The 14,120-nt window shown below is 35.6% G+C and overlaps 2 protein-coding genes across 3 annotated transcripts in view; both read right to left on the bottom strand.

Moving 5' to 3' along the window:
- Positions 1 to 901: 901 nt before the first annotated feature.
- LOC144979078 (uncharacterized) lies at positions 902 to 1,832 on the bottom strand (the record flags this gene model as incomplete). The annotated part of the gene is made up of 1 exon (XM_078925692.1): positions 902 to 1,832. A coding segment is annotated over one exon (849 nt), but the record flags the coding sequence as incomplete, so codon positions are not given.
- LOC144978919 (uncharacterized) overlaps positions 1,830 to 14,120 on the bottom strand; it is a 34,328-nt gene continuing 22,037 nt past the window's right edge. For both annotated transcript variants that reach the window (XM_078925533.1, XM_078925532.1), the window contains exons 4-11: positions 13,962 to 14,004; positions 12,374 to 12,462; positions 11,658 to 11,749; positions 10,573 to 10,633; positions 9,909 to 9,960; positions 7,828 to 7,886; positions 6,662 to 6,722; positions 1,830 to 5,617 (exon numbers count right to left, since the gene is read on the bottom strand). In XM_078925533.1, the coding sequence (XP_078781659.1) occupies positions 5,439 to 5,617; positions 6,662 to 6,722; positions 7,828 to 7,886; positions 9,909 to 9,960; positions 10,573 to 10,633; positions 11,658 to 11,749; positions 12,374 to 12,462; positions 13,962 to 14,004 (636 nt within the window). In that variant the 3' untranslated portion in view covers positions 1,830 to 5,438. The remainder of the gene's footprint in view (positions 5,618 to 6,661; positions 6,723 to 7,827; positions 7,887 to 9,908; positions 9,961 to 10,572; positions 10,634 to 11,657; positions 11,750 to 12,373; positions 12,463 to 13,961; positions 14,005 to 14,120) is intronic.

The raw sequence follows: 14,120 nt of genomic DNA on the forward strand, positions 1-14,120 counted from the left end.
CTTTACAAAGGGTCCCTGACCAACAGCAACACGTAACATGTAGAATGAGACATGATGCCTGTTAGGCTCTTTACCATTTTTTTGACAGAGACAACTAGGTTAAGAAGACACAGTAAGTGCCAGCCTGCCCTCTATGGGAGGTGTAAGAATTTTTGAAGAGTGGTGAGAAGACAAGGAAGTACGATAGGAAGAAGTACTTCAGACCCATTCGGCCCATGGAGCCGGAGTTTATCCCTGTTTCTATAGCGTGAAATGGACAATAGCAATTGCTTGCTGCCCTTTGGATAGGACGCGTCTATCGCAAAGTACTTTCTACCAGATCTAATAGACCCAGCTACGCAATCACTGCTGGGTGGACAGAATAAAATCTTGACTGCACCCGAAATCGATCTTGGTCCCTTTGCATGAGAAGCGGTTGCTCCACCAACGGAGCTATTGGAACCCCCAAGAAGGTACAGTAGAATCCTCATAAAAGCAACACTTCCTGTTGGTCCAACAATTCCTGCTCTTTACCCGAGTGTGTTCCATTGATGATGGAAAGTCAACCAATCTTTCAGGTCCGGCCAAGTTGATTTTATCAGAATTCCACAGTCAAGTCAAGTCAAGGACCCCTTCTCAAATTTCGACACATCAGATCTATGTTGAAAAGCCTCTTGAAATGGGCATATAGACAGAACGAAGTTGACGTCATTCTGGTCTTTATTGGGGGTTTTTGCCGTCCGCGTTTATGAGTAATTCTCACTAAAATGTATTAATCAGACATTAAACGTTTAAGGTTGCACATAGTGTTGTGTGTTGGTCCGTTATATTTCCAGATGACAATGTTGTGGGCTTTTAAGCAAAGCGCACACGATCTGATCTATACGTAGAATCATAATAAATTTAACAAAACACCATTGTCTTTAATTTATTTGTTTTTTTTTATTTCTGTTTTTTTTTCGTATAAAAATTTGTCTTACATCTCAACCTCTTTCCCCCATCAATTACACCCAATCACTTACCACTACCACCCAATCACTTACCCCTACCACCCAATCACTTATCACGACCACCCAATCACTTACCACTACCACCCAATCACTTACCACTACCACCCAATCACTTACCGCTACCACCCAATAACTTACCGCTACCACCCAATCACTTACCGCTACCACCCAATCACTTACCGCTACCACCCAATCACTTACCCCTACCACCCAATCACTTACCCCTACCACCCAATCACTTACCACGACCACCCAATCACTTACCACGACCACCCAATCACTTACCACGACCACCCAATCACTTACCACTACCACAAAATCACTTACCACTACCACCCAATCACTTGCCACTACCACCCAATCACTTACCACTACCACCCAATCACTTACCACTACCACCCAATCACTTACCACTACCACCCAATCACTTACCACTACCACCCAATCACTTACCACTACCACCCAATCACTTACCACTACCACCCAATCACTTACTACTACCACCCAATCACTTACCACTACTACCCAATCACTTACCACTACTACCCAATCACTTACCACTACCACCCAATCACTAACCACTACCACCCAATCACTTACCACTACCACCCAATCACTTACCACTACCACCCAATCACTTACCACGACCACCCAATCACTTACCACTACCACCCAATCACTTACCACTACCACCCAATCACTTACCACTACCACCCAATCACTTACCCCTACCACCCAATCACTTACCACTACCACCCAATCACTTACCCCTACCACCCAATCACTTGCCACTACCACCCAATCACTTGCCACTACCACCAAATCATTACCATTACCACCCAATCACTTACCACTACCACCCAATCACTTACCACTACTACCCAATCACTTACCACTACCACCCAATCACTTACCACGACCACCCAATCACTTACCACTACCACCCAATCACTTACCACTACCACCCAATCACTTACCACTACCACCCAATCACTTACCACTACCACCCAATCACTTACCAATACCACCCAATCACTTACCATTACCACCCAATCACTTACCACTACCACCCAATCACTTACCACTACCACCCAATCACTTACCACTACCACCCAATCACTTACCCCTACCACCCAATCACTTGCCACTACCACCCAATCACTTACCACTGCCACCCAATCACTTACCACTACCACCCAATCACTTACCACTACCACCCAATCACTTACCACTACTGTAACTTTATAACAAACAACAAACAAATCATTAAAAAAAACAAACAACCCACACACACATTTAAATCACGTATCCCAGCAAAGAAGGGATACAGTCGTATCGGAGTGGTAAAGGAATTATCCCAATCCCAGTGGTAAAGGAATACAGTCTTTCTACCTTTCTAATAATTTTATAAGGCAAATAAATGAGTTCAAAAGCGCTTTACAAAGGATCCCAAGTCAACAACAACATAAATACCTAGGACTAGACACAATGCCTGAAAGCAAGGCGTAATTATATTTTGTTTTTCACCAGAGACCATATTTACAAGCCATGTATGTACTCATCATACACCTGAGTATGGAAAAAGAATGTGAGGAAAGAGCTTTTCCAAGAACTCTGCGCTCAGAATTGGACAGGCACCAGCTACAGCCAGTCTACATGTCCAAAGGCAAGTGCTATACCACAAAAAATTGCTACTCTTTTGGATAGGACGCTAGTCTATCGCAAAGTACTTTCCACCAGATCTAACAGATCTAGCTACCTAATCACTGCTGGATGGAGAAAAAAAATCTTGACTGTACCCGGGATCGATCTTCATCCCTTTGCTTGTGAAGCGAGTGCTCTACCAACTGAGCTACTGGAACCCCCCTCAATGAGGGCCATATAACCAAATGATAATTCAATTCAAATTAGTATGAAAATATTTACAGCAGATGGAAGAGTTGGTCCACTATGACCAACTAATTTTTTAATTTATAAAATCGCTTACTACAACTTTTCTATTGACCTTTTTATTCTACGTTACGTGCCATGTAATTTATACTATGTAACTTTTCTCAGTCAATTTACAATAGTATTACACTGTAACTAATTCTTAGCATTTTACTGATTTTACTTTACCAAATTATATTTACGTATGTTATGTTTATGTATGTATCATTGTCGGCATTTTATACGTCTGTACAAAAATTTCCTTTTGGATGAATAAAGTACATTATTATTATTATTCTTATTTAAAACAAAGAATTCATTGAAAACTCAAACCAGTCTCAGATTTTGATTTGATACGATGAGACATGGAAAAAGCATTCACTTTTCCCACTAAAACAGCCCCCCCCCCCCCCCCCCCCCTCACAACATAACATAACAATTCACCCTAAGCACATAATATACCAACACCAAGACTCCAGATCTGACACAGACTACAAACATGGACAAAAAAAAAAAAGAAAAAAATTCCGATTCAGGAAACACAACTGCACCAACTCAGAATCCAAGATTTCCACCCAGAATTATATAAAAATTACAGCTTTAAAATTCATCTTGTTTAGTTTAATAAATTACAAACTCATTTCCTACCACCCCAACCTCCCCCTCAAAAAAAAAAAAAAAAGAAGACAATATATCATCAAACCTTACTCAAAAAAATTTGATTAAAAACTCAGAATTACATGGAAATAATTAAATTCTGGACAATTTTGGCCCCGAAAGAATTCAATATACATCCAGAACTGGACAAGTCTGTAACAAAAACCCAATCTGACCCCCACACATGTCCGTCCATACACGGACAGCAGCTTACTAAGCAATCCCTGTTCATATCATATATAGTCAAATTTTAGTGATGCGTCGTCTCTTTCGAGCTGAAGCATTTAAACTCTTGAAACGAGAATCCCAAAGACACTCATTCGTTTCATTCACCCCAGATATTAAAACAACACATTATATACAAGAAAGTACAACAATGGGTGCTGGTAGGAATTATATAAAAGCCAAAAGCATACCTGTCTACTTGAACATTTCAAAATCAGTAGCCAACACGAAATTTATAAGTAATAAATGGTACAATTTTAGTAATACTCCACCAATTAAGAACAACAACTAAAAAAAAAAAAGAAAAAAAAAAAGAAGGAAAATAGGAAAAAATAATTTTTTAAAATATACTGCGTACAACGTTCTAATACGTAAAATAAATGTTGACCTCCACCATTACGAGCTGGCAATCGACTAAGCTATCATGCGCGTGAACTGAGCAGTAGCCTTTATAACTTTAAGGGAACTTTTTTTTCCTTTCTTGGGGAAACTGCAGGAACTTAAAAGAAAAAAAAAATTATTTTTTTTTCTCTACCACTAAGACCAAATTCCTGTGAAATCAAAATCCTAATAATTCTTCCATTTCCGTATGTCCGAAGTTGTCACCTAATTTCCGTAACAATTACGGACGATCAGTAAAAGTAGGCAGGTATGCAAGAGTCGTCTTTTCAACCCAGTCAACCCCCAATGTTTGTCGTCACTTTGCCAGTCTATTATCTTCTTCTTATATATACATATATATTAACTCACTCACTCCTAGAGATTTTGCTACTTTTCAAAATTGGAAAAACAATGTATAAAAATGAACATGTACATAGATTGTTTTATTCCACTACCATCACCATGTAAAAACTAAAAACATTAGCTTTGATACTATGTCTATAATTTGTCTCAGAAAAATAAGTGCTGATAGTGCCAAAACTGAAAAGGGAGGAAAATTTTGAATGATTGCCTGTAAACTATGGATATAGTCGGTGTTAGGGTTGAGTGAGTTAAACATAGGCATATGGATATTGACCTTAAGTTATTGGCTTTAAAAAAATAGAGATAAGATTATACTCTAAGCCATATATTTGAATAAAGTTTAAGTTTTGAAAAGTATGAAAAATTTCTTGTGAGTGGAGAGCTGAGGTGGAGGGAGTTAATATTAATTTCCTTGAGGCACCCACCACCTCAAAACGCAAGGATGCGAGTAAGTTAGCTGAAAAAAAGCCTGAAATCCATTCCCAACAAATAGAAAAAGCCTGAAACTTATTTTGAAATGTGACCTCGACCTTAGTAAGTACTGCAAATAATTGAAATCGCTATTTCAATTTTTATTTGTATCTATATAATATTTACTTAAGACGGTAAAGCACCTCGAGCCTGTTGAAATGAGATACAGCACTAAAAAAATGTCATTTATGATATTATTATTATTACTATGATTATTATTATTAATATTATTATTATTATTATTATTATTATTATTATTATTATTATTATTATTATTATTATTATTATTATTATTATTATTATTATCATTATAACTATGAAGACAAACATGGTTTGGTGTACAGGCTTTTATACAATGACCCAGCTCAAATCCTACCAGCACCCAATAACACAGCGACAACCGAATCATTAACAACAACATAATCATTTTGACGGTTTTTTAGACAACGATCCAACGGCCGATATGACCTTGCCCTTGGTCCCCGTCGCCGTGGCCGTGAGGTTGACCACTCCAGGATTCTGCTGGCCGGCTGGGAGTTTTGCGTACTGGACTTGGATATTACCTGGCTGGGCATCCCACTTTGTCTTACGCTTTTTCTCATCTGTTTGAAAAATCAATAAAAGAGAGAATGAGAGAGAGAGAGAGAGAGAGAGAGAGAGAGAGAGAGAGAGAGAGAGAGAGAGAGAGAGAGAGAGAAGCACAGTTTAGAAACTAATCATATCAACACTTTATCAGTTCAGAGTTCAGAGTGAACTAAGCAAGCTCTAGACGCCGTGGACTGTAAAAGTAATAAAGTAACAAAAATGAGTAAAACAGCTTACAAAAAATTTTTTTTTTAAATAACAAAATACTAAACACAGAACATTTCAGATTCAAAACCCTTCTTCAGCCAACAACAAAAAACAATAAAAATGTATTTTTTTTGGGAGAGGGGGAGGAGAGAAGGGGGTTTAAATAATATTGATGACAGAACATAAGATAGAATTTATAAGACCACTGAAAAATTCATAACCCATAACTCAAATAAAACAAAAAAATTTAAAGCTCTGTTATTTTTAGAGTTGTCTCCTTTTAATTTTCATTCCTTCAAGCTTCAGAATCTTTTATTCCTGTTCCCAAAGCTGTCAAGATTCATTATTAAGTGTTGCCAATTTCAAGGGCCAAAAATTAAGTGAACTTTTGGGCTAACACGCCAACCAGCCACTATCTGGGCAGTGGACTCCAATAACAATATATTATGTACTAACTGATTACGGCTCACCGGGTGATTGAGAAATATAGAGAGGATGAAATTGACGTCAATCGAGTCTTTATTATTGGTTTTTGCCATCCACATTTGTGAGTAATTCTCACTAAACTGTATTAACCAGACTATAAATGTTCAAGGTTACACACAGTTTTGTGTGTTGGTCCGTTATACTTCCCGATGGCAATGTTGTGAGCTTCTTAGCCAAACGCATACTATCTATACTGCGGTTTTTAAACTTACTAAATTCCTTAAATATACGGAAATTGACAACCTTCATTATTTATTCCTCAGAAAGAGAAAAATCTATTTGCTATAAAAATACTTGAATTCTCGTCCATATGAATACCACTAAAAATAATTTTAAAAAAGAAAAAACAACTTTTGAGATTGACCCACCTGGTCCCCCTTGACCGTCTGATTGACTGGTCGGCTTTTTGGTACCCGTCATGAACTCAATCTGGAGAGGTAACGGAATAGAAACATAAGGAGATGAAAATAAAGCCATAATGTTCATTTACATCGAAAACAAATGTGTGTGATAAAAATAAAAAATGTAAACTACTTTAAAATCGACCAATCATTCTTCATGACTTAAGAAAACATGTTAACATGTCGATTTGATGGATCTTTACAAGTGATTTAAAGGCCAATAGGTCTATTTAACCCTTAATTGTTAAATCATTAGTGTTATATTATAATAAAATAGAAAATGTTAATGCATGAAGAAAACCAAAAAGAAAAGAAAAAAAACTCCAAAAAAATGAAACAAAACAGCACACAACATTGACTACAACATTTACTAATAAATTGCTCAATTCTAATTGATACCATGAATTGTCCAAACTATGAAGCCCCTTAGTCAGGAAATCCACAACACCCCGTCAAATCGAGCATTTATATAGCGCAATATCCACTAAATGTGCTCAAAGCGTTATACAAGGACTCCCTAGCCAACAACAACATGCAACATGTAGGACGAGACATCTAAATTCTGAAAAAAAAAAAAAATAAATAGACCAGGAGGGAAGGGGGGCGTGGTTACTTTGATATAGTGGAGATGCCAAGGACCCAATGACATGGAGGGAAAATGCCCAGGCCTTAGAACTCTCCTTGCCTGGAGAAATTTAAGGTTAAGGTTGTAAGATTCAGCTCTATGGCCATTGAGGATCACACAATATTGCGACTCTGTAGTCTTGTGGTATGACACACTCGTTTTCGGATCGGAAGGTCCTGGGCTCGAGCCTCGCTTGGCACAAAGCTGAGTCCTTGGAAAAGACTCTTTACTCACATTCTCTCACGGTAAAATGAATACCCAGCCGCCAACAGTGTTGTCTCTGTCAGAAAAAATTGTAATGTCGCCTAATAGGTGTCATGTCTCGTTCTACATGTTAAGTATTGCCATTGGCCAGGGATCCTTTGAAAAGCGCTTTGAGCACATTTAGTGGATATTGCACTATATAAAAGCTCTATAAAAAAATTTAAAAAAAAAAACAATACAAAGATATCAGTCATCAATCGAGAACAATTTCTATGAAATCAAAATTACATTTGGAAAGTCTCACCTTTGTTCGTTCTTTCTTCTCTTTCTCTCTTTTCTCCATGTCTTTTCTTTGTGTTTTATCTGATGGATAAACATATTTGTAAATCCTTAAAATATGATGAAGCATCCAAAGAGCTCAATTAATACATACATACATACACACACACACACACACACACATATTGCATTCTACTAGGGCAACTACAAGGTTGATGAATTAATACATACATACATACACACACACACACACACACACATATTGCATTCTACTAGGGCAACTACAAGGTTGATGAATTAATACATACATACATACACACACACACACACACACACATATTGCATTCTACTAGGGCACCTACAAGGTTGATGAATTAATACATACATACATACACACACACACACACACATATTGCATTCTACTAGGGCACCTACAAGGTTGATGAATTAATACATACATACATACACACACACAAACACACACACACACACACATATTGCATTCTACTAGGGCACCTACAAGGTTGATGAATTAATACATACATACATACACACACACACACACACAGACACATATTGCATTCTACTAGGGCACCTACAAGGTTGATGAATTAATACATACATACATACACACACACACACACACACACACACACATATTGCATTCTACTAGGGCACCTACAAGGTTGATGAATTAATACATACATACATACACACACACACACACACACACACACATATTGCATTCTACTAGGGCAACTACAAGGTTGATGAATTAATACATACATACATACACACACACATATTGCATTCTACTAGGGCACCTACAAGGTTGATGCTACAGACACAATCGTTATGATAAGCGGTTAATGTCCTCAACTAATTTTGTCCAGTGCTTGTTTTCTAAGTCCATTATTTTGTCCAGTGCTTGTTTTCTAAGTCCATTATTTTGTCCAGTGCTTGTTTTCTAAGTCCATTATTTTGTCCAGTGCTTGTTTTCTAAGTCCATTATTTTGTCCAGTGCTTGTTTTCTAAGTCCATTATTTTGTCCAGTGCTTGTTTTCTAAGTCCATTATTTTGTCCAGTGCTTGTTTTCTAAGTCCATTATTTTGTCCAGTGCTTGTTTTCTAAGTCCATTATTTTGTCCAGTGCTTGTTTTCTAAGTCCATTATTTTGTCCAGTGCTTGTTTTCTAAGTCCATTATTTTGTCCAGTGCTTGTTTTCTAAGTCCATTATTTTGTCCAGTGCTTGTTTTCTAAGTCCATTATTTTGTCCAGTGCTTGTTTTCTAAGTCCATTATTTTGTCCAGTGCTTGTTTTCTAAGTCCATTCCTACTTAAAATTTGGCCCATAGAAATTTCAGACACCACTCAGAGGAATTTCAATGCTGAAAGAGGAATCTCCGCATACATATTCCTGGCAAACTAGGGTCCAATCCAGTGGGTGACATGCAAATTATAACTGTCTGTCCCAATCTACATAAACCAGAATATTAACACTAATCACACAACATACTAAATTCTACTTCCAAAAATGGTTTTTCTCAATCTGTATCAGTGAAAGGCAAGTGAGAAACGTAAAGTCAATAAATGTGAATACATTATTGTAAACGTAAAGAAAGGGGGGAGAAAAGTAATAAAAGCAGAAGACAAAACAAAAGGAAGCTACAAGAAGAAAGAAAATGCACTCTAACGATTGGCCGACTTCTTTTATGGTGAAGTATTCTCTGGAAATAACTTCTGACATTTTTGATAAAGAAAGATAAAATTATTTTTTTTATATATTATGACAACAAGAATAATAATGATAATAATAATAATAATAATAATAATAATAATAATAATAATAATAATAATAATAATAATAATAATAAAATAATAATAATAATAAATAATAATAATAATAATAACAACAACAACAACAAATAATGATGAATTAATTAATCAATTAAATAATGATTAATAAACTAGATATTCTTTCATAAGTTGGAAACAGTAAAGAAATATATAAGTTTTGTAATTTTACAAGTGATGACAAATATAACTGACATGGCAAACAAAATTCACAAGATAATGATTTATCCTTATAGACAGACAAGACAACCTACCTAATTCATCATAAAAGGACTCTTTCCCCCAAATATGTGGGTTGTAAATTTCCTGCCGAGTAAGATAAATAAATTAATAGATAAATGAAAAAATAGACATATATAAATAAATAAATAAATAACTTATGAAATGACAATGTGAGGTAAGATAAAAATAAAAAAAGTTATTGATCTAGAAAATGAAAAGTTGACATAAAATATATATATAGATAGATATATAGCAATATAGAGACAAGAGAGGAGAGGAGTTGAGTGGGGAAAAGAGAAGAGTAAAATCATGAATCAAACTCCAAAAGACCAGGCTTGAAAATAAATATTTCTTCTTTTTTTTTTAAATGGCATTACCAATAATGCCTGTCTTACACAAAAATAATAAATAAAATAATGCCCTTCTGCCACAACATAATACGATATCGTCGTTTAGGCATTCCACAAAGGAAAATAGATAAATAATCAAACAAGATGTCTGATGTCAACAGGAATCACCCACGTTTTCAAAGTGAGCAAATTGAGAGTTAATAATCTTGCCCAAGGAAAAAAAAAACAAAAGTGCCTGAAGCTGGCCCTAACCCGGGACTTAAAAAAAAGCTGATTTCCTCAATTAATAAAAAAAAAAGAAGAAAGAAACATAAACCACTTCATGTCTAACAATAGCGTGACTCACCGGAGGGAAATTGGTGCCATTTTCGTCTATGTGACAAAAATCGATCAACTTTTCATAAATACTGTGGAGAAAAAGAAAAAAAATATATATATATACACTTTAAGTATTTATATGCATATCTGTATATCTTAGATGGGATTGTCAGAGACAAGATAAAATAAATAAAAAAATAAAATAAATGTAGAGTTGTTCCATTTATATTTAGCATTCATAGAGTGTTACATATTGTACAATGAGAATGGAGAGTAAATTCCTGAAAGAGAAATTTTCAGAGGTGTGTATTATTAAGAGATATATGTGAATAAAATTGTCCCAAGATTTTTTAAAATTATAACTGATACTGATATAGGGCATAAAATATATAATTTCACTTCCTTTCCAAATAACACTAATTTTGTGCCTGTTTGTCATCTCTTTTTTTCTTGGTGGGGTTCAAACTTTTCAATGTGATAAAATTGTTTTTGAGCAATAAGAAACCTAGATTAAAATAAACACATTCTTTGAGGAGAGACAATTTTGTATCTTAAAACTTTATAAAATTAGATTTCCAATTTTTAAAAATTATTTTGTTTCCTACTGCAATCAGACATAATCTCAGATTACATACCGGGTCACATATTGATGCAATGTGTTTAGGTAAAACACTCACATAATCCGCCAGCCAAATTAAACATACTAACACACAAAACAGTGCGTATCCTTGAACACTTAAGAGTCTGATTCATATAATTTAGTGAAAACTAATCACAAACAGGATGTCTAAATATTATAACAAAGAGCTGAGTGACGTCAAATTTGTACCATCTACAGAGCTGACTACATGAAATTTCAAAAATTCGTAGTTTCCAAGGGAAAATAAGATAGAGTCACTTTAAATAGCTTTAGAAATAAATATTTTGCCTTCAGTAAGATCCAAAATTGCTCCAAAGTCCTAAACCTAGTTTCTAAGCATCAAGCTTTCCTTTTCAACAAGATTTATTGAGTCAAAGAGGCGAATACATTTCTCTAGTTTGAGCCGAAAATCGTATTTCTACGAATTATTCATAGTACTTGGCTGGTCAACATTTAACTACAAGTCAATTCACCTTGGGTTCCTGAAAGCTTTTCTTTCTTGTATGAGTCGGTTGTGGTCCACACCCTCTCTCTTCATCTTTTCATATTCCACCTCAATCTTTCTCTGTTGCATGAATAAAGTAGTAAAAAAAAAAAGGTAAAAAGTAGTTCTGCAGGGCCATTAGGCAATGGAGCCAGAGTTTATCTAGGTTTCTTATGGGTGAAACGGACAGTAGAAATTGTTTCCTACCCTTTGGATGAGATGCTAGTCTATCGCAAAATACTTTCCACCAGATCTAAAAGACTAAGCTATCCAATCACTGCTGGTGGACAGGTCAGAAGAAAAAAAATTTTGAATGCACCTGGGATCAATCTCAGTCTATTTGCATGTGAAGTGAAAGCTCTACCAACTCAACTGCATCCTTGATTGAACTGTGATCTTGTCCTAAAAGTAGACCACATATTCTTGGAGCTGAACAGCTGAGACCAAGGTCATTGACTCATTGTTATGCTTTATTCACCATCCTCTATGTGGACAAAGAGAAAATACAAAGCATCCACATCATTGGTCTCCGTAAACAAACTGGATTTTAAAATCTACCGCATCACATTGACATTGTTTTCCAGTCCAGTCTAAGTCTGTTGAATCAGAGTTACAACACACATTTTTCTTTGGGTGCTTAAAAAAAAAAACAAGAACCCCCCCCCCCCCCCCCGCAACAAACAAATCACAAACGAACAAACAAACCTGTAGGGGGTAGGGACATTTTCCATGGGGCTCTGGTGGAATTCTGATGTCATCATGTGACATATTCTGGACACTACGGGACAAAATGGCTGGTGAATAAAAAAAGTGTGTGTGTGGGGGGGGGGGGGGGGGGAATAAATTAATTGAATAAATAAGACTGCCGAACAAGTTAACATGAAACAGTGCCAGACAAAGCAAGACAGTAAAATACAAAAATAATAAAAATAAAAATATAAGTCAAGTCATCCTCAACTGGGGATTGAACCTCAGACCTTCTGATTACCAGTCAGATGCGCTACCATTAATGCCTGCTCCCTAATTTCTCAAACTAGTTAATTACATTTAAGAGAGATTTTTTTAAATATTCAGGGGGGAAGGGGAGGACTATTATAGGTGAATGTTAATGACGTTAACTATTTAATAAAACTTCTTCTTTTTCTTCAAATGAAACAACCGACGTTACAAAGCTGAAAAAATAAAAAAAACCTGAAAAAATGATGGTACCTTTCTGAATAGTCAGCCGTGCAGCTTTAAATGAATGAATGAATGAATGAATGAATGAATGAATGAATGAATTAATTAATTAATTAATTAATATGGCTGTGCTGTCTCTATGGACACTTGTCGTGAATGTGTGTTACTTAGAGTTAGACTGTGTCAGTCTGTTTCTAGTATCCAGTTAGTAATTTGTTTCCATAAGTCTCTGTCCAGTGCAAGTGTTCTTAGCTTTTGAATGTCATCATGTGTGTTAAGGGGCTGAGGCAATTGGATGTTTCCTTGTGTTGTTGAAATCAGTTCTTCGGTTGTTGTTTCGAAATATATTTATCTTTAAATAGAAAACTCAATATTGCTAAACAGTTCCTTTCATTCTATAAGAAAAAGGAGAAACATCAAAGGGGGAAAAGAAATTTTAAAAGACGACTGGTAATGTTAGACAGAGGAATATTGAAAATTTGACGACTTTGTATTTAATACGATTCATTAAACTATGTGAACACGAAGTGAAGAAAATCTGACTGGTGTGCGATGAGAATCTTTCTAAACATCTTGATAGCTACATGATTATCCATCATGTATTCAAGTTATAGTTACACAAGAGTGTAATTTAACCTCTGGTCTCATTCATCTGAATCGTTTCAGAGCCCACTGACATCTTATGTGTTCATAAATAAGTCTCAACGCTTTTGGACCCTTGACTTTATTATGATCAGTCAGATATGACAATGAACGAATGATGAGATGTCAAGGGACTATGAAACGATTAAGGTGAATGAGAAGTCAATAAACTCTCGTGTAACTATAACTTAAATACATTCTGGATAATCATCTAATAACATATTTTTTTTAATATTATACGACTGAGTTTTGGTGGGCTTTAAGAATAAGTAGTAGTAGTAGTAGTAGTCCTGAACAGCCTTAAAATCCATTGCATAGGGTGCCAGTCTCTCGCAAAGTACTTTCTACCAAATCTAAGAGAGCCAGCTACCCAATCACTGCTGGGTGAACAGGGGGACTTTTTAAAAACGTTTTTAAAAATAAATAAACAAAAACACAGAAGACAGAAAGAAAAGGATATCTAAATACTCACATGCATCAGATGCATTTAAAGCTGGACTATTATCACCGGTACTCTGAAAAATAAATAGATATAAAAACAGGGGATGGGTATAGCAAGGTTGAAATTGACTTTCCTTATAGTGGTTAACACTCACAAACATCTCAAAAATTAAAAGGGTTTCTTTTTATA

Source organism: Berghia stephanieae, chromosome 8 (assembly GCF_034508935.2).
Source record: "Berghia stephanieae isolate SIO BIC M18660-M18661 chromosome 8, UCSD_Bste_1.3, whole genome shotgun sequence".
Lineage (NCBI taxonomy): Eukaryota > Metazoa > Mollusca > Gastropoda > Nudibranchia > Aeolidiidae > Berghia > Berghia stephanieae.